Source organism: Toxotes jaculatrix, chromosome 4, assembly GCF_017976425.1.
Source record: "Toxotes jaculatrix isolate fToxJac2 chromosome 4, fToxJac2.pri, whole genome shotgun sequence".
NCBI classification, from domain to species: domain Eukaryota; kingdom Metazoa; phylum Chordata; class Actinopteri; family Toxotidae; genus Toxotes; species Toxotes jaculatrix.
In genome coordinates this window covers 14,341,503-14,359,537 of record NC_054397.1, presented here as the reverse complement: position 1 = coordinate 14,359,537, position 18,035 = coordinate 14,341,503, and the positions used below count along the sequence as shown (strand labels likewise).

The following is an 18,035-nucleotide window of genomic DNA, read 5'->3' as shown; positions in this document are numbered from 1 at the left end:
TTCTATATGTTTCTGTTTTTCGCTACTTGTTCAAATGTTCACTTTCCATTAAGAACTGCACTGTCCAGAAACTGAAACCGAATTAAAGGACAGGTTCACACTTTCTCAAGTCTGTCTTAAAACAACAGTCAGGCGCCCACATGAAAACTGAAACAGGTTTTGCTTACTGTGATAATTCCTTCCTAACGTGTTTCCAGTTAAAGTGAAGGAACACAAAATCAACAGTGTTTGGTTTGTCCAAAAATGTTTATCTGAAGCTAATATAAATCTTCAAAAGATTTATAAATCTTATGGTATGAAATACCAATATAAGTGTCTCATATCACATATTACAAGCCCTGTAGAAGCCCCGTAGAAGCCATGAATAGGAGGAATGATTACAACAAGCAGAAACTGTTTCTTCCTACAAATGGGCACCTGACTATGGCTTCAAGACAGACTTCTGATTGTGAAACTGTGAAAACATTTAATTTTCTGCTTGGTTGCAGTGGGGCGGGTGTGGTTATCAAATCCTGCTTGAAAAACCTTGGGATCCGGCTGTGCACATCACCACAGTATGAGTGTTTAATTGATTCCTACAGGATATAAAACTTGATTAAATCTTGGTGGGGGGGGAGTGAGACCGCTAAGATGATGCTGATTAGAGCCGGGAAAGAGCTGGGAGCTATGAAGCGCATCACAAACTGAATGAGCTTCTGCAAGGGAAACTCCTGCCAAGTGTGAGCTGTCATCATCACAACAGGACACGGCATCCCGGACTGAAGAAAGTGTGAGAAGAGGCTGTCAGCTGCCATAATAATACTTTATCACAGTGTCTGTGATTAATAGGCCATTTTATCGGAAAGAACAAACAATCTTATTGTATCAGCACTTTAAATATTGGATGAGTGCTTTGGATCCTCTCCTTTTTTCCGCAATGACTGCGTAAGAAACGGTGAAGGTGGCTTGAAAACAGCCGTGTGTGTTTTTCCCTTTTTTTCCCCCCTAGTAATAACCGACTCATCACCTTGGCCAGTGTCCAGCCAATGCGGGGCAGAAAGGAGTGGCAGGGATCCAGGGCAGGGAGGAGAGGCGCTGCGCTGTGTCTTTAAGCTCCAGTCAAATCCATCAGGGGGGAGTCGCGGTCCACATGATCATTGTGTTTTTGTGCGCTCATTACGGTGGCGGGACCTGTTCTGCATTATTAGACCACGGTTTGATGGGATCTGGTGTTTCTGTTCCTTTATTTCTTTACTTGTTTCTAAAGCGCAGGATGGTTATTCTTGCAGCGGAAACGCATGGACTAGAGTAAAAAGGGCTTCAAAACCGCTTAATCATGAGGTGTCACTGGGTTGTATTTGCCTCGCATTTTCTTTTGCTGCCGCTTACAGGTAAGAAAACCACTCCAACATTACAGAAATTATTCTGTTGTTGTTTAATTGTTGCTTCCGTGACTCATGGTGTGTCCCCGTTCTCAATAATTACTTTATTCGGACCTTAATTTATCTAACTACCTCATTCGGCTGTTATCATATTCCTAGGAACAGGAGAGTAATAGATATTTCTATTATTATGATTATCATTATTATTATTATTATTATTATTATCATTGCATTTGTGTTAGAGTCTGCCTTTTTAGAGAACGAAAGTATTGCCATGTCCTCAAACTATACCCTTATGTTTTTGTCACAGTGACGCTGTCTAAGGTCTTTTCGCCCATAATGAGACCAGCTCAGGTGGAAACAGCCGAGAACAGCAGCACGTATCATTTTGCGCATGTTTAGCTCAGCTTCACGTGGTAACATGTTTCTATTGGAGAGGACAGAGACGAAATACAGTCTCCACGCAGTTTGTGGAAACGTGGTCGACGTTTACATTGTGGTGTTTAACGGTGCAGTCAGATCAAGTTCATACTTATTTGCATAACTACTATGTAGAGGTACGCATGAGATGCCTTTGGGTTGCCTCTCTTGGCAGGCAACAGGTGTGTGGTTTGTTTGTGTGTGTGTGTGTGTGTGTGTGTGTGTGTGTGTGTGTGTGTGTGTGTGTGTGTGTGTGTGCGCGTGTGTGTGTGTGTGTTTCGACCACTGAGGACGATTAATTATTTATCCCACTAAAATAAAAGGGATTAGGTTGTGCGCCTTAGCTCGGCAGCAGAAGGAACAAAGAAGATGCACATCTTTTAACCCAAACACGCCCTGCAGTACTCTGACATCTAACTGCTCTGACTGTTAGGAGGAAAGCTTTGTGTTTAGTCATATAACAGCCTCAGGGTTTCTGCGAAGCCTTTTGCTTGCTAGAGTGACTCTGAGGGCCAACTGCAAAACAAATTCTTACAGATGTAAGCTGTAAAACAAGCCCCTACATCCTGAAAAAAAAAAACAGGTATTAGTATTTTAGAAGGGAGGCTTTTTGCGTCCACATGCTTCTCCTTCCTGCTTTCTCAGCCTTGCGAGGCCTGAAGGCACAACAGTCACATGAAAATCCTGCTCTTGAAATGGCGCCTATCATGTGGAAAACTGCAAAAAAAAAGAAGAAGAAGAAAAAACATGAAAAGAAAACTTTGAGGGAGGGGTTGGCTGGTGGGGGTGAAACTGAGATGAAAACGTTAGTTTAGTTTACTCATCAAAGGAATGGATTTAGGGGCCTTTAATGTATGATTACTCAGCGGGTAGACAGCTCATAATTATTGATTGTTCAATTGAGCCATGGTGGTTAGATAGCACTCTGTCTTAAGGGGCTCTGTGCCAATTATACCATACTATTTAACCGTCACATTACGCACTCAATTCTGTTTTACTCCATTTTATACTCTTTTCCAGTACTGAAGTGATTATTCGATCAGTTGATCAGTTGACGGGAAGAAAACGTTAGCTTTAATCAGCTTTGGTAAATTGTGATGGAGATTTTTTCATTATTCTCTGATATTTACAGACTAGACGTCCAGTTAGCTCCACTGCTGAACTCTGTCCTGTTTTTGCTCTTTTCATTGATTTATATGTTACTTTCTGTTCTTTTTGTAGCTAATAATAAATCTACATTAGTGTAGTTTTCTTTTTTGCCATCTGTGCTGGATCTTCACCCAAATGGAACCCATCACAGCACTTCAGAAATAGCATCCACCATACATCAACCATACTGTTTGCCCTCTGTTCCAGTGTGGTGCGAGCCAGTCATCTCCCCGAGCGGGCCTCACATAGTGGTTCCCAGGAGGGGGAAGCTGGAGCTGCGTTGCTATGACAATGCCACAACACCTGGTGCCCCGTCCGGCTTGAGATGGCAGTGGGAGAGGGCTCGCAGGCTGGAGGGAGAGGTGGAGGAGGGTGGAGTGGCTTATATCAAGGTGCCATCAGTGCAGGCCTTCCACATGGGTCGTTATGTGTGCGTCAGCAACAGCACACAGGAGCACAGCTCCATCTATGTTTACGTGAAAGGTGGGTTGTTGATCAGTGAACAGGCTTGTGACTCTGCACGTGTGTCCATCAAATTACTTCCATTAATCCAAACCTCTCTCTCTTTCATCGCCTAAAGATTCCCAGAATGCCTTCCAGCGCACCATGGTGAACGTCATCCTGGTGCGAGCAGGTGAGAATTGCACCATCCCCTGTCTTGTGACTGACCCTGAGGTCACTCTCTTGGCTTTGGAGACCTGTGACGGACGACCTTTGCCCTTCGGTATGAGTTACCACAGCAACCTCCAGCGAGGCGTCATCATCAGCAACGTGAGAAAGGAATATGAGGGCTGTTACGTATGCGTGGGGCAGCTTGGTGGACTCAAAGTGACGTCTAACCAATACACTGTGGATGTGCGACTTGGTAAGTAAGAGATACCATGGACAGTATATCATATCTTTGTTTTCAAAACTATAATTCATGTTATGAATTTCTTACCAGTGTTTAGTAGTTATGTCCTGCCAGACATCAGTGGTAACCAGAGTAATGAAATGATCTATTACCCACTTTCCAGATGTTTTTTTTTTATTTTGGCAAAAGAGATTTAGCTCATAGTTATTTCGTACCAGGTATATTAAAATAAAATGTGCCATAAAAGCAGTTTAAGTGGACATCAGAGGAAGCTGATCATGTTTCTGTTCAGTGTCCCTGCACTGCATCAGCATTTTCAGTCTGGTCTGCAGTGGGAAGAGAGTGAAACACAGACAAGCTGGGAGGAGTAATGGCGTAGTGTCCTTCTGACTGATGGAGTGAGGGAGTGAGAAAAGAGATGTGACGGAGGGAGGAGCTGAGGGATTAGAGTCCCATACTGAACAAAGCTTTGTAACGGTGCATGAAGGCTATGTTTGGGGTTAATGTTATTTCTGCAGCCTTCGTCAAACACAGCCACTGAAGTGACGTCAGCAGCCATTTATTGTCGGAAATTCATCATACAGTTTATGTGTGTACAAGTGCCTGCATATGCAAATACTACACTTGTGTGCACAGGCATGTGAGTATAAATGTGCATTAGTGTGTGTTTGTTCACTAATATTTTCACTGCCATTAAAGAAACAGATTTCACATATCAAATTTCGTTTTACATTTTTGTCCCTGCACTTTTTATCGAAAGTGATATGTTTGATTATAGGAATACTATACACCACAATAAAACAATTTCAGTCTCATAAATAACTTGCAGTGAGAGGAGTGAAGGCCATGACCTACGTGACCCTTGTGTCCCTGTGACCGATATTTAAGATCAGATGCCTGGGAAATAAATATACTCAGCTCAAGATGGAAGAGTTTTTATGAGTGTGCTGGTATAGATGAGCTGACCAAGTTTACCAGTTATGATAATGTTACTTTTCCATTTCTTGATCCAGTTCCAGTGGCACTTCCAGTTATCACACTGTCCCAGAAAGACAACGTCATCTTGAGGAAAGGAGAGCAGTTTGAGCTTACCTGTAGCTCCACTAACGTCAACCCTGACTTCAGTCTCAAGTGGAACTTCCCTTCAACAGCGGTGAGATTGATGTAGGGATCGACTGGCAAAACCTCCTCTGTGTCCACGTCTGGGTGGCTGACTGACTAGATTTGAAACTTTCTACTTTTTGGGAAATAAAATTTGCAGAAATTATGATTGAACAGTTTAATGAACAACTATTATTTGAAATGTTACACATTCAGAAATTTGTATAGTTTGGTTGATGGCAAGGGCAAATTTTAACTCAGTATTACCTCAGTATTTCTAAAATCCTGGTGACAGCCCTGGATTTTTTTAAAAATGTAGTCAGCTGTGTAAAATTAACATTAAAACACAACTGGGAGGAAAATGTGAGCTCACTTGAAAAACTGAAGTGAAGCATGATGCATGCGGAGCACTGGATGTGCGTGATATTACACCTGTTGCACCGCTCACCTTTGCCCCTGATGTCCCGCAGCATCCTGATGAATCTCAGACCTCACACATCCTGCCCGGTTCATGTGGTTATCAACGAGCCATCTCGCTCTTAATCACAGCTGTGAACCAATCAGACTCAGGCACCTACCGTTGCTACGCCCACAACGAAAGAGGCACTAGTGCTGCGACGCTGCAGCTGGACATCCACGGTAAGTGCTAAAGTTGGTTTATATGCGAACTAACACATCCTTCAGAAGTAACAGAAACCACCAACAACCAACCCACCTTCACTGTACTCACAGTAACGTTTACTGTTGGTCAAAACACTCGAAACGTAAACCTAAGCAGTGACACCAGGGCCCTTTTCTTTAAATGTGGCTTAACTAAATGGTATCAGGCTGAAATAAACCTTTTAATTCTCATCCAGCTAATTTTGTGCTTTGAATACAGTTTGAGAATTGATTTGTTAATCTTAGATGAAGTTATCTTGAACTCAAGCTTTAAATAAAGGCAAAATGAGTGAAGAGTTTAAACCATTATCAGAATTTATATGGTTGGCTGAGTGCTGATCATTTCGCTACAGTTGGTGGGCTGGGAACCATGCACTAGGGTAATGGATTCAGGGGCAGAAGTCTCATTTTATGTGTATTCCTACACTGTTACTGATGTCATTTGTTGCTCCACAATGTTCCCAGTATTTCCACACTTAAATCACTGTTAAATTAAGATATTAGCAGTAAATGTGGTCAGAGTACGATAAATACTGTCTTCACAGAATACAAGAGGCTTTTAAGTGATAATCATAAGCCTACTGTGAATATGAAATCTATCTTTAATCTCTAAAACCTCATGAATAATTGTCAGCCAAGTGAAAAATCACTAAAATCACAATTATGTCAACATTATTATATGCATTTTATGATACCTAAGAAAGCGAGCCATTTGTATCTGAAAATTACTTCATGTGTGGGATTCACCTTAAAGCTCTTTGCCATGATCCAGCTTGCTGTCAATATGCTGTACCTTTGCAGAGTTTCAGGGGAATTTTAAAACAGAACAAAAAAAATGAATAAATAAGTAAAAATCCAGACTCATGACAAATTGTCAGCAATCTGATCTGTATGACTCATACAGAGAACAGGGCCCAGTATTCACACCCAAAACTATGTTTTTTCAGGAGTTATCATCACTCATTTGCCTACTATGCAAATTAATGGATGCCTCAGGGAAACAACCATCGTCACTCAAAGTGTGTTATTGTTGTAAACCAGAGAGAGAGACTGTCTGAAACTGAAGCTGCTCCAAACATGAATTAGGCAATGCACATGTCAAGCCACAAACAGGTGTGACAAAAGAGAAGAAACTTCCAAAAGCTGTGTAAATTTACCCAAAAGATTTGTTCCAGTCATGTCTGTGGACATGTTCTGTTCATAAAACTGAGTGTATACAAGCGTGAATACAAACTTACAAACTGGACTCACTTGTTCTGAGCAGTGATATGTGTCATCGTACATCATAAGGCTGCTGTTTACAGATTGTAACATAACGACATGAGTTTTGCATTTTTGTTGCGGTTTTGAGACCCAACATGCAAAGTTCACGAGCCTGATTTTATCTAACTATCATCACTTTTTGGAGCTGCCTGGTAAACAACAGATAAGACTGTGGTTGCAATATATATATATATATATATATATATATATATATATAAACGTCTATTTTTATAGATATACTGAATAGACTAATTGCACATATCGTTAGCTGTTGCTTTTGCTTATACTTAAATGGACTGTAGAGTACACAGGCGAGCCATTTCATTATCAATCCATATTCCTGCTCTCCAGATCAGGGGTTCATCACCATTTTAGGAAGTCCAGGTCCGGTCCAGGCAGATGTGAAAGAGGGAGAGAGCCTGAGCCTCACAGTAGAATTAGAAGCCTATCCTTCACCCAGCTCCCTGTCTTGGTCTTACAACGGCAAGCGGCTCCTCAACACCACAGAGCATGTCATCACTATGCACCGCCGCAAATATAGGTACAGTAAGATTACAATGTGCCAAAGGAATCTACTGTAAGTACACATGCATGTGTTCACATAGGTTATATGAAATATATGTTTGTCTTATCAGATACATCAGTGAGCTGAGACTAGTGAGGGTTCTTGGCTCGGAGGGCGGGATCTACAAGTTCTCAGCCAATCATGAGGATGCATCTGTCGATCATTCATTTCATGTGTATGTCAACAGTAAGTAACTCACTAATTATAACACAATTTCCAAAAGGCTTGAGCATCTGGAAATGATGATACATGTAATGCACAGATATAAGTACAGAGCTCTTGAGCACTCCAGGTTGTTTTTCGATAAAAACTGAACATTAATGTGCTGCCCTCACCAAGCGTAATCTTGCGAGGCTAGACAGCCAGCTAACGTCAAACGACGAATGCGACTTTTCTTGTTCAAAGACACATACCGTCATTTATTTTTTGTAAAACTGAAATATAACAGAAAAAAATTGCAAATCAGTATCAGCAACAAAAAAACAGTACACATTTCGCAAAGTAAAATGGAGCTAGCAAGCAAGCTAAACTAAACAATATGCAAGTTAGCCGATAACATAAAATGCTACAAACACAACACGCTAAACGTACCACTTAAAACTACACACAAGTAACACTCACAGACTGTAGTGGTCACAGGTTGAAGCGTGTGTGAACATATCCATCAACTTTAAAACCGCGAAACTCCGTTACTGCCTTAACTGCTTAGGCAGCGTAGCTGAGCGTAGTGTCAAAGATGCCACTTACAAAATTGTCAACAAGAGCGCTCACTCTGTTGCCATTTTCAAAAACCAAAAAAAGGAACCGAACACTCACTCCAACACAAATTACATGAACTAAAGAAAAAATCTATCTTTTACACTTTTACACTTAACACTTATGAACTTTAACATTATTTTTTAATCTAAAGACAGCACAATTAAAGTACCTTAAATTAGTATCTGTAGCATGTATTATGTTTGTTGAATATGTGTCTCTCTTTTGTGTCTGCAAGGCAAACCTGTTATCATCGCCCAGGAGGGGCCTGTTGATGGACAGGTGCGGTGCATTGCCGCAGGTTACCCTGTCCCTAAAATCAGCTGGTATTTCTGTGAGCTGCCCCACACCAGGTATGGCCAAAATACATTACACTACTTTTATAAGAAGAGTAAGAATTACATAGGAAATAATGTAGGAAAGATGATGATACATGGCTATTATCATGAGCTGGAGGTAAACCTTTGACATCTTTAACGCTTTGTTTTGGTGAGTCTGTGCTTGTGTTCTCTAATTGTGTAAAAACTATCCCTCGTTTACAAAAGATTACTGAGATGTGAAGAAGTGGCGATCTTTCTCTCTAATAAATGGCTCAAAATGTAATAAAAAAAACAGTTATTGTCATAGGCATCAACATGAGGAATCAATGGTAGCACATGAAAGGCATTTACCAGTGATACCAGTGGAAATGCTAAGACCTGTTTTGTTATCGAATAAATAATCGTAAGTGTTGGAAAATGAAGACCTTCAGCAACTTTAAAACCTCTCAACAGGTGTTCACACCTGCCCAATGCCACCCAATGGGAGACTCCGGAGGTCACCATGGTGACAGAGTCTGTTTTCGGTAGGAGTGAGGTGGAGAGTCGACTCAATGTCAGCAAGGAGCACGCACAGTACCACACCCTGGAGTGTGTGGCAAGTACGGAGGGGGAAGAGGCCTACACACTGTTCTCCATCAGTGGTACGATACTGTAAAGTCTATAACACACACACACACTCAGTAGAAAAGAGAGGAGAGGCTCCACTGTCTGTCTGTGGATGTTATCTCGTTTGTACCATACTGTACCATAAAGATCGTTGCATTAGTGCACACAAATAGTGAACGCACACAAAGACGCCCAGGCACACACACCCATTGACCCTGTGTTCTGCGGAGGCCAGGTGTGTGGTTACTGGGTACAGATTGAATAAGATTAGTGCATGCTGACTATGCAGGCTGGGATTATATGGTGTAGACTTGCTAATCCCTCACATAAACAAACACCACTGCTGCAGCTGTCTGTCTTAGCTCTGGAGGAAGAGGATGTGGCTGTGTGTATGTGTGTGTGTGTGTGTGCGTGTGTGTGTGTGTGTGTGTGTGTGTGTGTGTGTGTGTGTGTGTGTGTGTGTGTGTGTGTGTGTGTGTGTGTGTAACAACCGATAAAATGTTGTTTATACTTAAAAGCTCCACGTGATTTCTGATTGTGGGCTTGTGTTGGTGTGTGTTTCCTCTCAGAACGCATCGTCCCCCATAAACTCTTCACTCCTCTTCTAACTGGCATGGTGGCTACTGGCATCTTGCTCAGCCTCATTCTACTGGTGCTGATCTATAAGTACATGCAGGTAAGATAGTAAATAAACAACACAGACATAGCATTACTGCATCAAAACATTTTGTAATCTCAGCAAAAGTATGGCAATAAATCTCTCAAATCACACAAATCTATTGCCATCAGTCCCATTCAAACCCGTGAATTAGCTTAAAAATTCATAGACATCAATGCTAAATCAGGTTCATCGAGCACTGTTGATATGCAGTTTGTGTAAAATAAAATGAAAAATAAAATGGTTGCAAAAGTTTCTGGCAGAGGGCCCACTCCCATTATCTAATGACTCATGCCTCCATCTTGTTTAGAGTATGTTAAAGTTAGAAGCATCTTGTTGAGATCAGACTAGTTTTTGTGCTACATTTGATATTCTGCAGTTTGTAGTAGAAATATGTCCTTTTAATCAATATGAATGGGTCCTAATGAATCTGAAATGAATCAATCAACCATTCAGAGTGCAGACACGCTGTAGCTAAAGGCTTTTTTGACACCCCGATCATGCTTCGAGCCATTAATTTGCCCCCACAGCATGCTGCTCTTATTACACTCAGATGAGTCAGACTCCTTGAGAACTAGTTTATGAATCCGCAGTGGGATCATCAGGGGAAAGTCTAGACTCAGACTGACAACTGAAGTGCAGTGAGTGATCTGGAATTGAATAGAACAGCGATGAGAAAAGGCCAAAGATATGAGCTGTACAATCATATTGAACAAACAATCCCAGGAAAGTGATCTAAAGTTCCGCTGTATGTATATCCTTGCCCTCTCTCCTCTTCAAACTTCAACAGAAACCAAAGTTTCAAATCCAGTGGAAGGTCATTGAGAGTATCCATGGCAACAACTACATCTATATTGACCCCACCCAGCTGCCGTATGACTCCAAATGGGAGTTTCCGCGACAGAAACTACGCTTTGGTATGACAGTATCCATGGTTGTGCCGTTATATACCTTTACATTTGTTAGGAAACACAACTGCAGGCAAGCTGGTGTGATTATCATTTCTGTTTAAATAATTAAAAAATGCTAAAGGACTGCTGTGTGTGTGTGTGTGTGTGTGTGTGTGTGTGTGTGTGTGTGTGTGTGTGTGTGTGTGTGTGTGTGTGTGTGTGTGTGTCCTTAAAGGTAAAACCCTGGGCTCTGGGGCTTTTGGAAAGGTAGTGAGGGCCACAGCGTATGGACTGTGCTCTGCAGATACTGTCACAACTGTCGCTGTTAAGATGCTCAAACGTAAGTTTGTTGGTCTGTCCCTATGCCTGTGTATTGTAACAAAATATAGTATGCTGTAAGAGTGTATACAGAGACAGTTACAAAATACATTTACTCAAGTACTGTAACTATAGATTAATTTAACACCCAGCTAAAGAGCAGTGTTTTGCATCCCGAAAGCCAGATTAACTCCTTACCACATCCAGCGTCACTGGCAGGTGTGGTCAAAAGTGTGGTTTATTGCACCTGTAACCACACTTAACAGGGATGTCATGGGGTCCTGGAGTATACTGCAGCAATGTGAGAAGTTAAATCACTGTGGTTATCAGCCTTTTTGGCTTGTGACCTCTAACAAAAAAGATTTTTCTACTCAGAGCTTCTTGTCATGTTTCAGATGTCTATGAGTCGTTTGCAGTTCCACCAAACACTGATTTCTTTTCTAAAGTTTAATTTAAATTTTTGAGGCCTAATGAGGTAAAATTATCCAACAATCCAGACCAGTGACTGGACTAAAATCTACCTAACTGTAAATAAAGTAGCTAAGGCTTGCGCCACTTTGACCAGCTACAATATTGAAATGGCACATAAAGATTAATGCATCAGTATTAACAATCTGATGATGTTATATTTAGTAATATATCAGGACAAGGACTTTTAATGGAGTACTTGTACATTGTTGTATTAGTACTTTTACTGCTAGTGTATAAATGTGATGATGTCATCTCAGCCAACGCTCACTCCACGGAGAAGGAGGCGCTGATGTCAGAGCTGAAGGTTCTCAGTTACCTTGGAAACCACGTGAACATTGTTAACCTGCTGGGAGCTTGCACCGTCGGAGGTGGGTTTTGTTGCATCCGCACTTTAGTTGTATTATTTCTTTGGGTTTTACTTATTGATTGACTTTTTTCTATGGTAATGAGTATGGTTTGGGTGACTGTGTGGAATGCATAGACATATATATGATCAGGCGCTGACTTGCTGCTATGCCCAGCCAATATGGTACTTTTATTAAAAATCAAATATTGGACAGTGGGTATGAAGTAGGCGTGATGCACTTTGACTGGTCACAAATTTACTGCGTAGTCGGATCAATAGTATCTACCCTTCTGGCCTTCAACATTGATTATAAGGTAGCATTTAGATTGGATTCCACACAAGTATGCATGAGTATGTTATTACTGGGAAACACTGCACACTTAAGATGTTTTTGTAGGGATAAACTTAATTTAAAGATATTGATATTTGAAGATATTTTTCTCGGTTGGCTCCTTGTTAGAGCTTTGGGTTTCTGTTTCTTTTTCATTGTTGTATTCTGTCATGTGATTTAAAATTCAGTGAGAGAGGTTTCTTTTTTATCTCTGCATCCTGCCAGGCCCAATTTTGGTGATCACTGAGTACTGTTGCTATGGCGACCTCCTCAACTTCCTGCGCCGAAAAAGAAAGACCTTCCTTAATTCCCAAGGTAGTGATGGTTACTATCGCAACGTCTTGAACCAAAATGAGCCTACAAGGTATGTGTGTGTATTCTTAAAGAGCAATCGCTATTAGAATCTGATCACCATTTCAAAATTTAATACACTATGTGTGTGTGATTGTGTCACAGAGAGGTGACTGGTACAGGATATATGCCCATGCGTCCCTCTGAGAAAGAACGGTCCTCCCAGTCAGGTAGGAAACCAGTCAGCATTTCACATCATGCATTGCAGCAGTGGACTGCAGTCTATTCAAACCCTGGTCTTGTTCACTAAAGCTGATAATGTGATCTCTGTCTAGATGACATCGATGAGCTGTCTCTGGACGCTGAAGATCTCCTCAGCTTTTCCTACCAGGTTGCCAAAGGAATGGAGTACATTACTTCCAAGAATGTAAGGCTTTTACGGACCGTGTTAATATTTATAGAGCAGTTACAGAAGAGATTTAAACACGCTGCTGGCTAGTTCATAAATCATATCACGGCTTAGGGCCAACGTGCTGAACATTGTCTGTAATGTTTATGCAGCCAGTACTAAACACAAAGCTGCATTTACAGTAGCTCTTATACTGCAAACAGATGGAAACAGCTTCCTCACAACCAAAACCACTTTAAATTCAAACTAAAACTCTCTTTTTTGTCTGCCTTTGATTGATTTTCTCTAACTGCACTTTTGTCTCTTTTATTGAATTAAGGGACTGGTTATCCATTCATGTCTAGACTGTAATTACCCTGAAGTGGCACTAAAACTTTTATTCCTTTCTTTGATATATTTTTACTTAACTTTTACTTTGTTTAAGTGGTAGGCAAATAGCAGCCTGTGTTTTCACTTTTAATATTTTAAACCAAAGCTTTTATTGCTGCTAAATATAACTATTTTAATACAAGACTTGTAATTCTTATTAAATATGATGTCATAGTATCTTATACTGACATGAAGAGAGACGTGCTGCTGCACCTTGTTCTGTGCCAGGCTGTTTGAACTATGCGTGGTGCTGAATTGAAGTGTAATACAAAAACATAATGGCCTGTGTTTCCAGTGCTCCTGGAAAAGCTTGGTTCCACAATGAAAAATACTGAACAAAAAAAAAAACAGCCCATGGTCTCTGCTTTATTCCCGCTTTCTTTTCTTTGTCATACATATTGTTTCAGTGCATTTTTGTATTTTGTGAAGCTCTGTCAGTTTGGGTTTTGTGTTTGAAACAAGTTTAACTCGCCTCATTTGCATGTGTGTGGTGTGTGTCACTCATTCACTGTAGAAACCGGTTACAGCGTCAATACTCATTTCCGTGTTTGTGTTTGCTTTTATGATTGTGTGTGCGGATGTGTGTGTGTTCGCTCGTGTGTGTGTGTGTGTATGTGTGGGTGTGGGTGTGTATGTGTGTGTAGTGTATCCACAGAGATCTTGCAGCCAGAAACATTCTGCTGACTCACGGCAGGGTGGCAAAGATTTGTGACTTTGGTTTGGCAAGAGACATCACTACTGATGCCAGTTATGTGCTGCGGGGCAATGTGAGTCTGTCCTTCCTTCTCTTTCTCTGCAAATCAAGCAAAGAAAATTGCCACACTTTCTTCTCCTCACTGTTCCTGAACAATTCACTAGTCCAAGATAACGCATGCAGTGAACTTGCTGCTTTTCTCTTTAAAACTATATGAAAAAATAATCTTTTTGTTGAAAACATACATTTTTAAATGAATGAATGCAAGGGAACATTATCATGTAACCATGACATCCTCCTGCAGGCTCGTCTGCCGGTCAAGTGGATGTCCCCCGAGAGCATTTTCGACTGTGTCTACACCTTTGAGAGTGACGTGTGGTCCTACGGCATCCTGCTCTGGGAAATCTTCTCTCTGGGTAACATTTCCAGTTAGAGCTGTACTGTTGCATCTGTTTCATAATGTCCGTGCCATTATTATGATGCATTTGAGCTGACTGGTGCCTTATTAGAGGCTCTGATGATGCTCCTAAGCAACAACATCACTTAGTGAAGTGAATTATACAAAATCAAATTGATTCTATTACATAATGTATCTCTAGGAATCCATGATTTTTTTCTCCTGCTTTTTAACAGAGTTATCTCAAGTATGTGCATATTGTTTGTTGGTGTTGCAGGTAATAGTCCATACCCTGGGATGCAAGTGGGCTCAGCATTTTATAGAATGATTCAGGAGGGCCACAGGATGAGTAGGCCTGAGTTTGCTCCTATTGAGGTGTAAGTGCTACTGTTTGTGGATTGTAACTAATGATGCCATTAATCATTATTTTCACAGCCAATTAATCTGCAGATTTTTTTTCAATTATTTGATTTCAATTATTTGACGTCATTTGACGTCAAGTTAGTTGTTTTGTGCCACTAACAGATGCACAGTGGAGAAGTTCAAAATAGTGCCCAACTGAATACACCATGAAGTAGCATGCAGCAACTAACAATGTTCATCAGCTGGGTTTTATTTTTCTTTTATTAGTCTAATTAGACATGACTTTCTTTTAAAGTTCCTTAAATTACACTGACACAGGTGCAACACAATACACAAACTGTAAGACAAAGACAAAGTTAATGTAATAATAAAAAGAAGTTTTAAGTTGAATTTGGAAAAGATGTGAAGTCACCATCTGGACTCTTTACCCTCTAGGTATGACATGATGCTGTCTTGCTGGAATCATGATCCTTTGAAAAGGCCTTCCTTTAGGAAATTAGTGGAGAGGACTGAACTGCTGCTGTCTGAAAATACCAGGAACGTAAGTATATAAGGAACAAATTGCTCACATTATTTCTTTTATTTTTTAGATTATTGTTTGGCATATTGTCTTTATTAAAGAATGGCAGTGTAGATACAGACAGGAGACAGCAGCATTTTCAGTAAAACTTCCATAAAACACAAATGTGTGTTGTTTCTCAGGTGTACCTGACGCTGAGCAATGCTCCAGGTCCTCCAGAGCAGCAGAGGGCGCCATCACGGAGGCTGAGCTCTGTCTGCAGCACGACAGCACCCACCCAGCCTTTACTGCAGAGCACAGCTGACGTCTTCCTGGACTATGTCTGATACACACACACACACACACACACACTTATATGTACATACACAATGCTATGAAATATACAACTCCCCCTACCTCCCTGACCATTCTCAAAACTACAAGAGCCAAATACACTCTGTAAACTACTAACAACACATTCACTCAAACTAATTTTGAGTGAAAGTGCTGGCTTCTGCCTGACACACACACACACACACACGCACGCACATAGGTACTGTGTATATATATACAACCCTTCAGAGGGCTCTATCTAATCTTCCCATTGGCGTATTGATCTCCTTCGTGGTAGGTATTTTAGGTGCACGTCAATATAAAGCAGACTCAAGCACTAACCACCCATCAGACACATCAGCATCAGCAGGAGTTTTGGCTCACATTCAGCCATAGATTACATCTTAAAATGCTTTGGGGAAAACAGAGACTACAAGTATGAGTAAATACCTGACCTTGGCAGATGATATTGGACTGAGACATGAATAAGCAGAGCTGGCGCCTGCTGACACGAGAGGTCTTTGTGTCAGATTTGTCTCCCAACATTTTGGAAAATACATTTATATACTTTGTTCATGGCAATTAGGTGAGACCATTCTCATGTCATGTGCTGGGGCCAGCAGGCAGTTAGCTTAGCTTAGCATAAAGACTAGCGGAAACAGCTAGTTTGGCTTTGATCAATGACAACAAAAACTGCCTAGCAGCGCCTCTAGCTCACTGGTTGGTGGACTTTATGCTAAGCTAAGCTAACAGCATCCTGGTTGCAACTTCATATTTAACAAACAGATATGAGTGATATCAGTCTTCTCATCTGTCTCTCAGCAAGAAGTATAAGAATAAGTGTATAATCACAAAATGTTAAACTGTTCCTTTAAAATTCTGAATTTACTGCAAGAGGCACTAGATGAATAAAAAGGAGGTTGTAAGCAAGCCGACCTTAAAACTGGTTTTAACAGGCCCTTAAAAAAATGATATCCTCTGATAAGAGACCTGAATGAGCCATAGCGTGGTGGCATGCAAACGATAACTCCTGATAAAAAAGATAAAGCCATAAGTTACAGGAACACCGATTACCACCTGTGCGTTGTAGCTTTGAATACTGTGACTTATACAAAAAACCTGTGTGTATTGCTGTATGTATTTTAGGAATAGCATTAGTTTAGTTTCTTTAGCAAAGCCACTGTGCCCAGGTGTTTAGGACTGATTGTGTGCTCTTTTTACTTAATTTCTGTCAAACATGTATGCAATGTAAATACAATAGAGATGTGCCTTTAGATTCTTTTTTTTAATATTGAATGCATTTGGTTGTGACACAGTTGTTGTGGCAAGGGCAGCCAGAAGAGAGCTTGTGTACGCCAGTTTTGAGGTTCTTGCAGTTTTGATACAGTTGGTTGACTTGTAATAATAAAGTACCTGTGAAGAGAACCAGCTGGAAAGCGTCCATTTCCTTTGTCATTTTCCTCTATCTGTGACACAAGACTAATTCATGCTAGCAACTCTGTGGGCACTGTGGTGCTTTGAGCTAAATGCTAATATCAGCATGCTAAAATGTTCACTTTTTTTTTTGCACACAGTAACAATGCAAATCCAATGTTTAGGACGTATGTTCGCCATGTTAATTTTACAAGCTAGCATTTGCTAATCTGCACCAGACACAAAGTACAGCTGAAGCTGATGGAAATGTCATCAGTTTTGCAGGTTAACATCTGTGCTATCCAAATACAGTGTATAACCATATCGATCTCAGTTAATTTGAAGACATAACTGTACACAACTTAACAGTAAACCATTCAATTGTTAAAACTCAAACAAACAAAAAAAAAAAGAAAGAAAGAAAGAAAAACAAAAAAAAAACAAACTTAAAATTTCATTGCAATCCATCAAACAATTGTTTGCCACCACTCTGGATCAGAGTGGTGGCCACACACCACTGGCCTAGCTAATAGACCAAAACAAAAAGAACAGAACAAAAACAGAAATACAGCAGGCATGTGTCACGTATAATATTTGCAACTGTTTTTATTTTCAAATTGACCAAGAGGGGAGACGGGGTTATAATAATAGCAAACATTTTGCTGCAAAATATTGATTATTATTACATTTGACTTTGGGGTAGATAAAGGAGCACAGTTCAAGAGCAGAAGAAGGGATATACATAGATACAGTACAGGTAAGCATAGCACCGTTTTACACTGAATACTGGTGTTCTTAGCTTTGTGTATGTGTACAGTATTATACTAGAACTAGGACTCTTTAGAACCGAATTCTTTAGTGGAAAGGTGATCTGTGTATCTGTGTGGAGTGGGGGAGGGGGGCTTGCTGTCTTGTCAGTGGCGTCCCATTTCAAATATCCTACACCTCAGGCTCTCTTTTTTTTCCCCTACCAGATGCTGTCAGGACATTACTGTTGCAAAAACAGAAATAAAAGTTCAAAATGGTGAAACATTCAGAAGTTCTTTTACAATGCAAAGCCTGTAAATAAAATTGTATTTCAGATTATATTTATATATTGGGATTCTTGATTTCCTTTCACACCCCTCGTTTTCCTTCATCACAAAGCCTGTCAATGGTTCTCCATAATCAACAGTTACAACATCCATTAGTCTCTTTAA

General features: G+C 40.5%; 1 protein-coding gene across 1 annotated transcript; it reads left to right on the top strand.

The window, feature by feature from the left end:
- Nucleotides 1–1,147: 1,147 nt before the first annotated feature.
- Nucleotides 1,148–17,192, top strand: kitb (KIT proto-oncogene, receptor tyrosine kinase b). The gene is made up of 21 exons (XM_041037028.1): nucleotides 1,148–1,370; nucleotides 3,138–3,413; nucleotides 3,511–3,795; nucleotides 4,797–4,936; nucleotides 5,355–5,523; nucleotides 7,159–7,348; nucleotides 7,443–7,558; nucleotides 8,367–8,481; nucleotides 8,902–9,089; nucleotides 9,624–9,730; nucleotides 10,503–10,629; nucleotides 10,838–10,942; nucleotides 11,649–11,759; nucleotides 12,294–12,432; nucleotides 12,525–12,589; nucleotides 12,695–12,786; nucleotides 13,782–13,904; nucleotides 14,136–14,247; nucleotides 14,506–14,605; nucleotides 15,027–15,132; nucleotides 15,294–17,192. Exons 1-21 carry the CDS (start codon nucleotides 1,316–1,318, stop codon nucleotides 15,435–15,437), a joined length of 2,865 nt encoding a protein of 954 aa, XP_040892962.1. The 5' UTR covers nucleotides 1,148–1,315; the 3' UTR covers nucleotides 15,438–17,192.
- Nucleotides 17,193–18,035: the final 843 nt, after the last annotated feature.

What these genes read in the sequence shown, in the direction of transcription:
- kitb (XM_041037028.1), top strand. Translation starts at nt 1,316, where the DNA reads ATGAGGTGTCACTGGGTTGTATTTGCCTCGCATTTTCTTTTGCTGCCG. An exon ending in ATGCACCGCCGCAAATATAG is followed by an intron (nt 7,349 to 7,442) that starts GTACAGTAAGAT and finishes TTGTCTTATCAG; the next exon opens with ATACATCAGTGAGCTGAGAC. An exon ending in AGAACGGTCCTCCCAGTCAG is followed by an intron (nt 12,590 to 12,694) that starts GTAGGAAACCAG and finishes ATCTCTGTCTAG; the next exon opens with ATGACATCGATGAGCTGTCT.